The 15,035-nt window shown below is 38.5% G+C and overlaps 1 protein-coding gene across 10 annotated transcripts in view; it reads left to right on the plus strand.

Moving 5' to 3' along the window:
- LOC107665346 (protein furry homolog-like) overlaps positions 1-15,035 on the plus strand; it is an 83,615-nt gene that overhangs the window by 52,568 nt on the left and 16,012 nt on the right. For 5 of the 10 annotated variants that reach the window (XM_016456174.1, XM_016456176.1, XM_016456179.1 and 2 more), the window contains 22 exons: positions 534-702; positions 818-1,086; positions 1,326-1,466; positions 2,380-2,548; positions 2,743-2,827; positions 3,031-3,143; positions 3,458-3,608; positions 3,700-3,803; positions 3,893-4,075; positions 4,610-4,805; positions 5,936-6,057; positions 6,196-6,383; positions 7,022-7,116; positions 7,225-7,838; positions 7,941-8,209; positions 9,070-9,210; positions 9,378-9,578; positions 10,368-10,529; positions 10,641-10,715; positions 10,791-10,967; positions 13,066-13,074; positions 13,495-13,689. In XM_016456174.1, the coding sequence (XP_016311660.1) occupies positions 534-702; positions 818-1,086; positions 1,326-1,466; positions 2,380-2,548; positions 2,743-2,827; positions 3,031-3,143; positions 3,458-3,608; positions 3,700-3,803; positions 3,893-4,075; positions 4,610-4,805; positions 5,936-6,057; positions 6,196-6,383; positions 7,022-7,116; positions 7,225-7,838; positions 7,941-8,209; positions 9,070-9,210; positions 9,378-9,578; positions 10,368-10,529; positions 10,641-10,715; positions 10,791-10,967; positions 13,066-13,074; positions 13,495-13,689 (3,828 nt within the window). The remainder of the gene's footprint in view (positions 1-533; positions 703-817; positions 1,087-1,325; positions 1,467-2,379; positions 2,549-2,742; positions 2,828-3,030; positions 3,144-3,457; positions 3,609-3,699; positions 3,804-3,892; positions 4,076-4,609; positions 4,806-5,935; positions 6,058-6,195; positions 6,384-7,021; positions 7,117-7,224; positions 7,839-7,940; positions 8,210-9,069; positions 9,211-9,377; positions 9,579-10,367; positions 10,530-10,640; positions 10,716-10,790; positions 10,968-13,065; positions 13,075-13,494; positions 13,690-15,035) is intronic. The other 5 variants (XM_016456175.1, XM_016456177.1, XM_016456183.1 and 2 more) reach the window with 2 other exon arrangements.

Below are 15,035 nucleotides of genomic sequence, written 5' to 3' on the forward strand. Positions count from 1 at the left end.
GAGAAAAAACCTTGGGAGAAACCAAGCAGTTCTCCTCTGGCCAGGCGAACCAGCGTTATTATTATTGTTGTATAGAGTCATATTGAATGGGTTCCATAAAACAACTGTGTGAATGTAGCCTGAGATAAATGAAATGAAGAGACTTTTTTTAAATTAAAAAAAAAAAAAAAAATTCATTATGATTATGGGTTTAAATCATGTTACCCTGCGCACAAGCATAACAAACGTGGCGCTCTTAAAAAATTGAAATCGCAATTTTTTTAATGAGAAAATTTGCAGAAAAAATAAGATTTGTTTCCCTAAATCATTCAGCCCTTAGTAGTTTGTTTCATTTTGCAACCTGTCAAATTAACAGAAAATATTTAATTTGGTTGTCATGAATATATCCCCGAATTCCATCATAACTGATAAGTCCAGTTTCCTCACACCTACTTGTGCTTCAAAAAAATGTAAGAATTTAAATTGAAATTAAGTGTGATGAGCACAGTAACTTGTACCAAATCATAATGTTTGTGCATGTGTTTATATATTAGATGCTGGAGCCCAAACTGTTCCGTTACGCCCATAAACTGGAGATCCAGCGTACTGACGGGGTCTTGACTCCAGCCTCTCCCCTCCCTCACCTGTACTCAGTGTCCTACTACCAGCTCAGTGAAGAACTGGCACGGACCTACCCTGAACTCACCCTTCCTATCTTCTCAGGTACATAGAAAAACCCGCATAAATATAATGCTCAGTAAATCTAACATTTGGTAATAACTTTTCCCTCCTGCATAAACACTGTGTTTGTAATGAGATTCTGTGTTGTTTTACTCAGAGGTGAGTCAGAGAATCCAGACAGCGCACCCTGGTGGCCGGCAGGTGATGCTGCATTACCTCCTACCTTGGATGAACAATGTGGAGCTGGTGGACTTCAAGCCTTCAGCTCAACGTCAAGAGGAACCTTCGTCGACGGAGGAAGAGGAGGATGCCCATGAGAGAGAGATGATGATGGTGAACAGCCGTCGCTGGCTGAGAGGAGAGGGCTGGGGTTCACCACATGCCACTACCATGATCCTCAACAACCTCATGTTCATGACTGCAAAGGTAAAGGCACACATGCTACACGTCGACTATGTGCAGACCATGGTACAGGTCTGAATATCTATAGTGAATATACAGTACGTTTCTATAGCAGACAATTTTTCTTTAATTTTTCCTTTTCCATTTAAGTATAGTTTTATTTTATTTTATATAAATATATTATTTTAACACATTCACTAATATTTATACCCATGTTTTCAAGGTGATTATTGCATGAATGTTCATATGGTCTGATTTTACAGTATGGTGATGAATTTGCATGGTCAGAGATTGAGAACGTCTGGACCACTTTAGCTGACAGCTGGCCAAAAAATCTAAAGATCATCCTGCACTTCCTTATCAGCATGTCTGGAGTCAACAGTGAACCAAGTCTCCTGCCTTATGTGAGTGATGCCTGTCTTGGCCAGATACTCAATCCTTAAGCAGATGGGCTGAACTTGAGACTTCGACCATGTTACTTAGGGTGTGTTCACACTTGGCATGTTTGGTTCGATTAAAACAAACTCTGGTGCGATTGCTCTGTTAGTGCGGTTCGTTTGAGTAAGTGTGAACGCTGCCATCTGAACCCTGGTGTGCACCAAACAAGTGGACCGAGACCGCTAAAAAGATGGGCCTCAGTCCGCTTCCAAATGAACTCTGGTGCGGTTCGAATTAAATATGAACGCAACACGGACCAAATACTTCTAGACGAACCAAAAACAGGAAGTAAAGACAAGATGCGACGCTATGCGACATGATTTGACGACGTGGAACGAGCGGTGTATCCAAAACAAAATAAGCAGAGGGCAAACATGGAGCAACGAGGCAGTAAAGTGCCTTTTATGAGCTCTTCGTGAGTTCGCAGGTGGTGAAAATAAAATCAAAAGTACTGCGTAGCAATGAGCGCACTTAGTCCAGTAGATGGCATTAGGTGTTCGACTTAAAGCGGCGCTAAACAGACAGATCGGTGAATGGGTACTGTGATGTCATACACCGATCTGTCTGCGCAGCGCCACTTTAAGTCGAACACAGCTTTTGTTTGGGGTGTTAGGTGAGTTCCGTCATGAAATATACGTCATTCAACCCGATCAATCAGGTTGTGAACGTATTACTATGCCTTTAGGTTCGGTATCTTTAGGTTCGCAGTCAAAAATGCCAGTGTGAACGCTCAGCGGACCAGGACCAAATGTATCGTTTTCTTTTTTGGTCCGGACCAAACGAACCAAGAGAACCGAACTACAAGTGTGAACGCACCCTTAATAACTTAATTTGTTCCATGCAGTTGTGTTTCTGAATGTGTTTCCTAATATTTTGCAGGTCAAGCGTGTGGTGGTATATCTGGGCAGGGATAAGACGATGCAGCTGCTGGAGGAGTTAATGTATGAGCTGGAGCAAACAGACCCTGTATCCTCGGCTGTCACTCATATGGATAACCCACCTTACTACCGCATTACTTCTTCTTACAAGAGCCCTTCTGTTACATCAGGTATATATGCTTTAAACCACTCTGACCACTTGCATTTCTCAATATGACCTTTATACAAATAAGATGAACAATCATAAGACGAGTAGAAACAATTCAGGAAACCCCAATGATTGCAGAAAAGTTTCTGATAAATGTGGTCTAAGGAAGCAATTACATTTTCACTGTCATTTCGTTGAATTGATTGGCTTTTTCAGGAACAACGTCCAGTAGTAACACCATGGTACCTGGACATGATGGACATCATGAGAGCAAAATCAAAGATTCCAACACGGAGGACAGGTAAACTGATTCTAGATTTAGGAAATGGGTTCCATTTAAAACAAACAAAAAAGTTATTACTGAAAATAATTATTACTGAAAATAAACCAAGAACCATTTATCAGCCATTGCTGACTGGTTGTTCATAATTTGTTGCTTCCTCAAAAGTACTAGACGAAGTTGTAAAGTGGAACCTGAATGTAATTTTCTGTATCTCTGCGCAGTTACACACATTTGGACATCTACACTGGTCTGAACAGTAATCTGAACAGACAGCACCATCGACTGGAGTCCCGTTACAGCAGCAGCTCAGGAGGATCCTACGAGGAGGAGAAGAGTGAGTACATTAACATCACTGTCATACTTATGATCAGTGCTCCCTTTAACTTCTGATGGTGCTCCTGCTCTGACCAAAAACACTTGGTCTGAAGGCAGACTCAAATATGTGTGGATATAAAAGTAGAATTAGTGCAAAATTCAATGGCCAGCATTTACCATCAAAGGAATAAATTACATTTTAAAATAGTAAATGGTTTTACATTTTTAATCTTACAAAATTTCACAATATTTTGATCAAATAAACATGAAAAAATTATTACAAGTCTCAAACTTTTGAATGGTATTGTATGAACATGCCGTTTCTCTCTGTAGGTGACTCTATGCCTGTCAATGCTAACTGGCGTCTAAAGGTGATGGACCATAACCGGCCAGAGCCCCTCCCATTTCCTCCCACTGGTGGTTGCTGGTCACCACTGGTCGATTACCTGCCTGAGACCACCACGCCTGGAGTCTCCCTGCACAGGTGAAGGACATACTCAGTGTGTCCTAAATTAGAGTCAGTGTTGTTCTCCTTGACCTTTGACTGCTGACAACACATTGCCATTTCTTTGCAGATGTAACATTGCTGTGATCTTGCTGACCGACCTCATTGTAGACCACGGGGTCAAAGTGGAATGGAGCTCATATCTTCACCTGCTACTTCATGCCATCTTTATAGGTAACACATACACAACTGTAGTTTATTAAAACCATTATCACTGGAATGTTCCACATTGTATGTCCTGCAATGCATATTTGTGCTTGTAGGGTTTGACCATCAGCACCCTGAGGTCTATGAGCACTGCAAGCGTTTACTGCTCCACCTGCTGGTCGCCCAGGGCACCAACAGCAGCGTCCAGTCACTAGCATCTGTACTTCTCTGCAACCGTGAGCTGAACGAGCCCAGAGTTCTGACAGTCAAGCCCACTCTTCAGGAGTTCATCCTCACAGGTACCTAAAAGCAAAGATGTTTTGCATTATCTCTCTGCCACAGTGCTCTTATCCAACTGATCGCATAATAATGGTTAATTATTATAATAATAATAAGTAATATATTAGAATATTAAATAATTGTGCATTGGTTTAGGTACCTTTTTTTTTTTTTTTTTGTATGCATAGGTAAACATTTATATATAGTACATTCATAGTCAAAATCTGTCAGTAGGTTAGCTGTGTATAGGTACAGTGTTTATGTGAAGCATCCGTATAGTCTGTATTTTTTTTTACTTATGTATAGGTAAACATTTATATATATATATATAGTATATTTATAATCAAAATCAGTCAGTAGGTTAGTTGTGTATAGGTTTTTACTGCTTTACTGTATAGGTTTTTACTGTTTTACTTCATTGTTGTATGCCTGTATTTATGTAACACCGTGGTCCTGTGAGGCACGACATTTCGTTCCACTGTATGTCCCCACATGCAGCAGAATGACAATAAAGCTCAACTTGAACTTGAACTTGAACTTGGTTTATCTCCCAGGTGTTATAGAGCTGATGCCAGACTACCAGTCGTCTCCAATGACAGACTCTGGCCTGAGCTCCAGCTCCACATCCTCTAGCATCAGTCTGGGCAGCTCAGCACTGCCTCACCTCCCCCCTACTCTCCTTAATGAAGTGGACCTGTCTGCAGAGCAGGATGAGAAGGTCAAAAACCTCATTGAGTTCATCAGCTCAAGGTGAGGGGTCTCAGGCCAGTCTGTCAAATTCTCCCTCTTAGTATTGCACTTTCATTATCAAAGTGCTGAATATTCCAAACACTTCAAGCATTAAAGAATTCAAGAATAGAATTGGGTTACATAGCCTGATGGAAGCTCAAAGTTCTCCATGACAGTCCGGTAAAAATAAATGTTTGCTTTAAGAAATGTATTACTATTGTCTGTTGTAATAATAATAATAATAATAATAATAATAATGAATTAAAAAATAATAAACACAAGTATTAAAACATTACATTTCATTTCTTTTTTTTTTCACTTTTTATTAGCATTTATAGAGTATACAAGTGATCCTTATTTGACAAAAAATCCAATGTTTTGTTGTAATATAATATTGACATTTTAACAGATGATTAAATTGTTAAAGTTTTATGAATTCATTTTATTAGACACCATTTTTGAGGATAAATTGTATTAAACCATAAAACACAGAATCCAGAAGAAAAAAACAGAAAAAGTATTTAAACACACAAGTTATGTATATATTGTAATATTTCTGGCCGTGTTACCCAATTACTTTTTGGAGCAATTGACCACAAGTTGCTTTGGATAGAAGAAGAAGAAGATAGAAGATAACACATTTATGAATAAAACATTTAGTTCTTAGTAGTAGCAATATCATGTCCAACTGGAGTCTATGATAGGACATGATTGTTTATCATATGACTTTCTCATAGTTGTCTCTGCATATTAAGATGGGAAGGTAAAAGTGTTTTAACATCAAAATACTGACTTTAGATTTAAATAACAATTTGTTTCTGCAGTTTTGTTACCAAACAATAATGTTATTTCTGCTAAGTTTCCCTGGATACATATTGAATGTACATTTATTTTTTTGTTAAGTTACTGTATTTTTTCCTCTGCCTGCAGCCATGTCTAACAGGAGAGGGTATTGTTGCTTTGCATGTGTGTGTGTGTGTGTGTGTGTGTGTGTGTGTGCTCAGTCTCATCTGTGTGAATGTTTGATTCAGAGTGTTTTCATACAAAATGGTTGTTCACTGAGAGTTGTGTGAACCTGCTTTGCCTTTGTTCTATGTTAGACATTTCCAGTTGTGTTATTGCTCTAATTCTTCTGATTGGTTGGCCCATAGGAAGCGTGGTCCACTGTGGAACCATGAAGACGTCTCTCCCAAAAACCCCAACATCAAGAGTGCCGATCAGCTTAGTGTATTCCTCCGTCATGTTGTCAACGTCTTCAAACAGACACCATCCGGTAAGACACAACATGTGCCAATTTCACTGCACTGTAGAGTGCCAACTTCCATATGAAGGAATACTCATTTTGTCTTTAAGAGAACTGAAATGTTTCGGCTGTGGTTGTAATGGGTTCTTGTGCTGCATGTTTGATTAGGTTACCAGTTGGAGCAGGAGCTGAGTGAAGTTGCTCTGCAGACAGCTTTGTCTTGCTCATCACGGCATTATGCTGGTCGCTCTTTCCAGATCTTCAGAGCGCTGAAGCAGCCACTCACAGCCTCCACACTGTCAGATGTGCTTTCCCGTCTGGTAGAGACTGTGGGAGATCCAGGGGAAGAGGCTCAGGTATGTAGAAATGTTACATTCTTCCAGAAGTACTGATAAGAAAGCAACAGCAGGGCTCGGCAATAAGGATCTTTTTCTTCTGACCTGATCGGGCCAGTACTTCAGATTTTTTACTTGCCCTGTCAACATACTTGGCCCTAAGTAGTGATTTTAGGCAATGTCTCTGTGAAAAAAAAATTATATATATATCTTTGTTTTTATGTATATATTTCTTTTTACATATCAATATATTGTATTTTTTTTAGTAAGCCTTCTCTATTAAATAAATATAAATATAATTTTTAATAACTGATTTATTTTTATTTAGATTTAAATATAATGTATTTTTCTAATGAAAATAAAAATGTATTAAAAAAAAAATGTTCTGACATTTTTGTGTCATATAAAAAAATTTAATAATATAAATATAATATCCTTGGGTCCTTCCAAGATTCATTCTTACAGTTTCAACAAAACATCATCTACTTTAGTCATTAAGATTTTACTTTATTTTAGATTTAAATCAGTGTTCATGTTGGCCCAGTCGGACATGTGACATTTCTTTCACCTGGACCAAAACTCCCCCACACTGTTCTCAGGCCCTGCTAAGTGTTGATCTCTAAACAGTCATAATCAAACGTTTCATCTGTCTCTTGCAGGGTTTTGTTATCGAGTTGCTTTTGACACTAGAGGCTGGTATAGACACTCTGGCTGAAACGATGAAGAGCTACGACCTTCTCACTGCACTCTCACAGTAAGATTTGCTCTGCTACAACAAAACATAAAAACATTATTTCCCCTCATATACAGCACATTATTTTACCCATATAACCTTGAGATGCTGTCTCAATTTCCTTCATAGGGCCTCCCATGATCCTCTGCAGGGCACCAAGTTTGCCAATAACAGGAAAAGTACCGGTCAACTGAACCTTGGCAGTGGAAGTTTCTTGCATGTCCATTACAGCCACGCTCGCAGCAACTCCCTCCGTGCCAGTCTGATGGGTGAACGCTTAGGAGACCGTCACCGCAGCAACACCCTTGATGTAGCCGACCGGTTGGGTGGCAGCCATGGAAATCTAGCCCGCACACGGAGCTTATCATCATTACGAGAGGATGGTGTCCGTGGCGATGGAGGAGGATCTGGTGAGGTGGTGCCACCAACTGACCCTACCAACCTGATGGCGACAGTCTTCTGGATTGCAACGTCGCTACTGGAGTCCGATTATGAGTTTGAGTACTTGCTGGCACTCAGGCTGCTGAACCGACTGCTGGCCCAGATGCCCCTGGAGAAGGCGGACAGCAGGGAGAAGCTGGAGAGGGTGCAGGCCAAACTGAAGTGGTACAACTTCCCCGGCCTCCTGATGCTCTTCCTGAAGGGTTTTACTTCAGCTGCAACGCAGGAGCTCACGATTCACCTCCTCAGTAAACTCATCACTGTGTCCCGACACACACTCATAGACCCCTCACAGCTAGCAGGTGCGCCCATGTTCAATATCAGTATCTGTTTCAGTACCGGAGATTTTGATGAGAATTGAGGGTGTTTCCATATATTTATTTTCTTAAATTATTTCCTGTCAGGTTTTCCTCTGAATGTCCTGTGCCTGCTGCCGCACCTGGTCCAGCACTTTGACAACCCCACAGGGTTCTGTAAGGAGACTGCTGATCGGATCGCTAAAGTGTGCTCTGAAGAAAAGTCAGCCACACTGGCCAACCTGGCACACATGATGAGCCTGTACTCAACGCACAGTTACTCGCGAGACAGCACCAACTGGATCAATGTGGTGTGTCGCTACTTGCACGACTCCTTCTCTGAAATCACCTTTAACCTTGTCACATACCTAGCTGAGGTGAGATGAATTTGAACAGTTGGAAATAAACTATTGGGATATTGTTGAGATGTTTACAATTAAAAGTATCTGAGTTTTCAGAGTTTTTCAGACAGCGATAAATCTGCTTTGTTTAGAAATAATTTCAAGGTATTTAGTTGAATCGACCTTGGTGTAAATTTTTGTAAATTTTAAATATGATGATGTTTAATGGTTAAATAAATGTATAAATATTAAAGGAATGTATAAATATAACGTATTTATAACGTTTTTAGATATTATACATTCTTTATTTATTACACTACCGTTCAAACGTTTGGGGTCGGTTGGATTTATTTATTTATTTTTTTTTTTAAGAAGCCTCTTATGCTCATCAAGGCTGCATTTATTTGATCAAAATACAAAAAAAATATTTTTAAATGTATTTTATTCCTGTTATGGCAAAGTGGAATTTTCAGCAGCCATTACTCCAGTCTTTATTATCAATGTTGAGAGCTGTTGTGCTGCTTAATATTTTTGTCGAAACTGTGATAAATTTTTTCAAGATTCTTTGATAAATAGAAAGTTAAAAACATAGCATTTATTTAAAAAAATAAATAAAATAAAAAAGGTCAAAGTCCTTTTTGATCAATTTAATAAGTATTATTAATAAGTATTAATTTTTGAAAAAGATATTTGATTGCCATTGATTATGTATATAAAATCTTTTCATATGTTACTATGTATTATATATTATTATTATTTGTTATATATTTATCTATTTACACACTTATCGTCTGCAACACAATAATGGGTTCTCAAGCCACTTTTTTCAAAACTGAACTGTGCTGTCATATAACATGGTGCTGAAGTCTCTTCCCCTTTGACCTCCTCTGTTTTAGTTATTGGAGAAGGGCTTGAACAGCATGCAGCAGTGTTTACTACAGATCATCTACAGTCTACTGAGTTACATTGACCTGTCTGCTGCTCCTGTCAAACAGTTCAACTTGGAAGTCATGAAGATCATTGGCAAATATGTACAGGTCTGTGTACAGCTTACTCTTTCTGTTGTCAACACTCGGAACATCAGTCCCTCCAATGATTTATTTTAGAATGCCTGTCCCATTTTATGAGAATATGAATACAGAGCATTCCATGTGATTTCCTTTCACAAAGTCTTTTGTTGTTTGTTGTGTCTGCGTTGCTACAGAGCCCATACTGGAAGGAGGCCCAGAACATTCTGAAGTTGGTGGTGTCCCGCTCTGCGAGTCTGGTGGTTCCTGATGAGGTGCAGCGCTCCTACAGCATGGAGTCGACCGGCTCCCCGGAAATCGCTTTCACTCGCATATTCAACAACTCATCTAAAGAACTGCCAGGAAAAACATTGGACTTCCACTTTGACATCTCAGAGGTGCTTGGCCTGACATCTTCTCTGTCTTCAGCCACTTTTATTTTGTTTATATTGCATGTACACTACTGTTCAAAAGTTTGGGGTCAGTAAGTTTTTTTTTATTTATTTATTTTTATTAATACTTTTATTCAGCAAGGACACATTAAATTGATCAAAACTGTCAGTAAAGACTTTTATAATGATACAAAAGATTTCTGTTTCAAATAAATGCTGTTCTTTTGAACTTTGTTCATTAAAAAAAATTATCACGTTTCCACAAAAATATAAGAAATAAGCAATGTTTCTTGAGCAGCAAATCAGCATATTAGAATGATTTCTGAAGGATCATGTGACACTGAAGACTGGAGTAATGATGCTGAAAATTTAGCTTTGCATCACAGGAATACATTTTAAAATATATCAAAATAGAAAACAGCTATTTAAAATTGAAAAAAATATTTCACAGTATTACTGTTTTGCTGTATTTTTGAGCATAAGAGCATAAGGCCCAATCCCAATTCAACCCTTAGCCCTTCCCCTTTCTGTCTCGATTCTCTTTTGGTTGGAGGGGTAGGGGTAGGGGAAGGGCCAGACAGCCCTTCAAACAAGGATTTTTCAGGACCACACTTCAAACGAAGGGGTATTATCTCAGCGTAAACCGGCTTCAGCGGCAACATGGCTGCCCGAGCCTTAGACTCTTACCAACCCCAAATTTTTGAAGGCTAATGTAAATCTATTGTAGTTTCAGAACTTTTTTTAAGTCATCTTACTAGCTTTTTTGACGCTGTTTTTTTTACATTTGACCCACAGACACCTATTATAGGTCATAAGTATGGAGACCAGCGAAGTGCAGCAGGGCGTAATGGAAAACCGCAGGTAATTGCTGTGACTAGAAGCACCTCCTCTACTTCCTCTGGCTCCAATTCAAATGGGCTGGTGCCAGTCAGCTGGAAGAGGCCACAGCTCTCGCAGGTATTGTCACCTATTATGAAAATCTTTCAATTCTTAATTAACCAACTGCAGCTTTGATTGCTTTTTTATTATAACTCTTATTTTAATGGTGATATTATTATCTGCTTCCAGAGAAGAACCCGGGAGAAACTGATGAATGTCCTATCTTTGTGTGGCCCAGAGTCCGGCCTGCCTAAAAATCCCTCTGTACGCTTTCCTTCTCGTATTACATTAGCAGGTTGCACAGTTTTAGCGATGACTAATTACACCTCTTTTCTGTAGGTGGTGTTCTCTTCAAATGAGGATTTGGATGCAGGTGATCAACAGACCAGTCTGATCCCCACTGTAGAGGAAGTGACACAGGAGGAGGAAGTGCAAGCAGAAGATGCAGGAAGTGAACAGCAGTTTGGTGTCTTCAAGGACTTTGACTTCCTGGATGTTGAGTTGGAGGATGGAGAGGTGAGCATTGATGCTCTGGGCATGCTGCCTCATCTTTTGATAATTAACAAACAATCCTCAAAAGTCTTTTCTTGCAAGCATCTCAGATAGGGATGCACCAATGTCATTTTTTTTCAGAACCGATACCAAAAATATCGGCCGATACCAGCACAGTGTTTTTTTTTTTCAGTCAATGTAGAATTTCTATACATCTTTGTGTTGACCTGATCATCACTGTTTTGTGTGTTAAACACAATCTACTAAATGTAGACAACTTCATTATACAGTAAAATAACAAATGGAAAATATATAACCATAATCTATGACAAAAATACTGTTATGAACTAGGTTAGTGGATAATTCAGCAGCAAAAGTTACTCTAAAAAAAATTCACAGTGCACAGATTTTTTTCACAGTGCATTTTATCAAATATAAACATTAAGTGAAAAAACATTATTTAGTGGGGAACAAATAAAAGTGAATAAGTAGGACTAAATCTGGTAAAATGTTACACATTGCCCTTTTTATTGTTGTAAAATCCATTCATGAAAAACAATTAAATATATTTATATATAAATATATACTATAAGATTAAAATACATTTCTTTTAAATTTATAGCACAGAAATGAGGCATCAACATATGATAGATAGGACAGAACATGAAAGGCTATTAATAATCTTTCATTGCGCAAAAGTATTATAACATGAAAGGCTCCTATACGGAGTGGCACAAAGCACTTATGTGCATCCCGTGCATAGAATGAAGCGCTTGAAGCAACATGGAGTTACAGCGTGCAGTGCTCCGCATAGAAAAGTTCAAAGATATTGATGCATTGTGTATTATATCTATACAATAGAGTCTTTTCTTTTAACAGTTTTAAATTTCAGTTACTGTGCGTGTGAAGAACAATTCATAGTGCTCTCTGCTCCAGTGTTGTGATCTAACAGACACCCGGTAGAAAGTAACATGATTTAGAAACAGCACTAAACTCCAGCAAGATAAAGGCTTTTTATGCAAAATCATTGATCTTTATATACATATCAAGTATAATAATAGGAGCACTGAATCATCTTGGAGAGAGTTTTATCATCTTGACTGTCATAACCGAACGCGATACGCAGTCTGAATGCTGAATGGAAGATGAATTTAATGACTTTATTATTCATCTGAACCTCACATTAAACTATGGAACGGCTTCAGAACACTTAGAATATAGTGCACAGTAGGGCTGTCAACATGGCTGAAAAACTAAATTCGAATTTTGTACTTAAATATGATCAAAATTCGAATTATATTTAAAATGCATAATTTCAGTTAGGGTAAAGAAAAGCTTTTGGCTTCTCTCCTGAGGCCACAAGAGGACGCATCCTTCAAAGCATAAAATAACATGACTATCTGTGAAAAAAAGTGCATAATGTTTAAAATAATGTTTATAAACCAATTATAATTAAGTTGCTTAAACAACTATAAACAAAACAGCATCATGTATGTATGCATAGTTTAATACAAAGGGCGGAAAGCCAATCACACAGAGTACATTTTTCGTTTAAAAACATGAGATGCAGTGGGATGAGGAAAAACCCGTCATAAAGTCTCGATATATGTTTTTTTCAAAGTTAAACTTGCATTAATCAACGCATCTCGTGCGCCGCTGATAAGGCTGCCTCCTTAACGCACACCTAAAATTCGAATGCAACGTTTTTGCATTCGAATGTGGATTTTTATTTTAAATTCGACGAATATTCGAAATTCGATTTTTTTTTTGACAGCCCTAGTGCACAGAAACTTTATGGTGCTTTATAATGTTTTTGTGCCTTTCATGGGGCTTAATAATAACACAATAGTATAAGCACAATATTGGATTTGGATTGGTCTCGTCTAACCGATACCCGATCCGGCAGAAACTGGCAGTATCGGAGCCGATACCGATACTGAGTATCAGATCGGTGAATCCCTAATCTCAGAACTGTTTCATGTTTCATCCTTAACAAAGAGAGAGTCTATGTGTGTTTGTATTTCTCTGACATCACCAGTGTCCGTTTGTATGCCTCCACATTATCTCTGTGTCTTAACTCTCCCTAACACTCTTGTTATCTTTTTTCCTCTTTTGCGTCCAGGAGCTTCAGGTAAGTTTTAAGCAGTGTTCAGGGAAACGTTTGTGTTTTAATCTATAATTGATTGGCCTTGTCATTCATTTAAAAAATTTGCCCATTCAGAAGTTTCACAAAATGAAATGTGATTCTTGCTAGCCAATCAAGTGGGTTTGTTTTGATACTTGTGGCTAATGAGTGTCACAAGTACATGGATGGTGCAAATGAACAATTTTCATTCAAAATAGAACATAAAGCATCTTTTAAATGGTCATTGTTGTGTTGTTCTCCATATTCACCGACCCCACTGTGCTCTGTGGTTATGCATATTGCATCGTGTTTTGTATAGTGAATTCATTTCATTTCTTATACTTTATTTTCTCTATAGTTCACATTGCTTGCAGTTAAAAGTTGATCTGCTTTGCTCTCATTGGCTTTCTCCTGTTCCACCTGCAGGGGGAGAGCATGGACAACTTCAACTGGGGTGTGAGGCGTCGCTCACTGGATAGCATTGACAAAGGTGACACCCCGTCTCTGCAGGACTGCCAGTATTCCGGCAGCACACCCAGTCTCATCCAGCCGGAGGACACTGATGAGTCATCTGAGGAGGAGGTACTGAGCGCTAGCCAGATTCTCACCCGCTCCAACCTCGTAAGTCCCCTCTACTCTGGGCCCCCTCCACACAGGGGGCACCGGCATAGTGTGTCTGTGTGCCAAATTGGGCTTAGATGCTGCCACAGCCTACGTAGGCGGGGTTAGACGCTTGCTTTCTGCATAACCCACACTTCCAGTATCTTTAGACAAGTGCCCTCTGTACTTCTCCCTGCCGCCCAGCCAAGCCAACTATTCATTTTTAGTACTCCAAAACCCTTCTTTGACCCTTAATTCCATTTTGATTCCCTTATTTTAATTTGTTTTGGGTAAGTATGGTGATGGGGACCCATTTTTTTCTGTCTTTTTATTAGCCAGAGTAACTTTAATACATTGTGGCTGTTTTGCATTCTTATGCTAACTTTGACATAGGTTTTTAGACCCTTGACAGCATGATCTCATTTAGAGGCCCACACAGAATCTGCACATACACACAACTCTGCAGAGTTCCACAAACATCCATCATTCATACAGTTACACCTCTTCTTGTGTGTTTATTAATTATTTGTATAATTTGATTATACTTTCAGCTTAAAGCAAGAAGATAGTACTTTCCACTTAAGGCTGGAATACTCTATACAAATTTTAAAATCTGAACACATTTTAAAATGCTAGGCATTATAAACTTGCTGACATTGTAAATGGTTGAAGATTATGGCTGAAGATTACACACTAACAGACTTTTAAGTTTTTCCGAACACAACAAAAAAACACAGAAACGTAAGCAAAAAATCAGGGTCTTTGCCTTTCATACAGTGATTTTCTGTGAAATCTGTCAACTCTGACTGCCCAAAATCTGCAGACTGCCTCAGAATGTCAGCAACTAGCATTGGTTCATCTAGACTGCAAAATGTGTAGTTTATTCCAGACTTTAATTTAACGCATTTTAAAATGTTTATTCCCTTAAAAATCAGAAAATGCTAAGTAATCGGTATATTCCTTGTGAGCCTTCTTTTTACTTAAACAGCTTCAAATAGTTTTTCTGCATGAATGTTAACTATGCTCTATGAACTTAATTTTTCTTTTCTTTTTCTCTAACCTCTAATCATTTTTTTCTCCCTTTTGCTTGCTATGGGGCATGAGCTACTAAGCAGAGCTTAAGAAAACTGATCATTTAAACGCTGCTGAGTGAAAGTCATCTTCTTTCCTGTTTTTGTCTCTTTCCTTGTACACTGTTTGAATAAGACTGAAAGATGTAATGTAATTGGTCTTGCCAGGCTTATGTCATTTTTCTGGCATGTCGCATGTTGTCATGATATAAGACGAATTAAATATTATGAAGTACAGAACTCGGGTACTATTTTCCATTGAACAGTTATAGGTGCATGCAGCATAACACTTAGTTT

This window comes from Sinocyclocheilus anshuiensis, unplaced genomic scaffold, assembly GCF_001515605.1.
Source record: "Sinocyclocheilus anshuiensis isolate Anshui unplaced genomic scaffold, SAMN03320099.WGS_v1.1 scaffold199, whole genome shotgun sequence".
Classification (NCBI taxonomy): Eukaryota; Metazoa; Chordata; class Actinopteri; order Cypriniformes; family Cyprinidae; genus Sinocyclocheilus; species Sinocyclocheilus anshuiensis.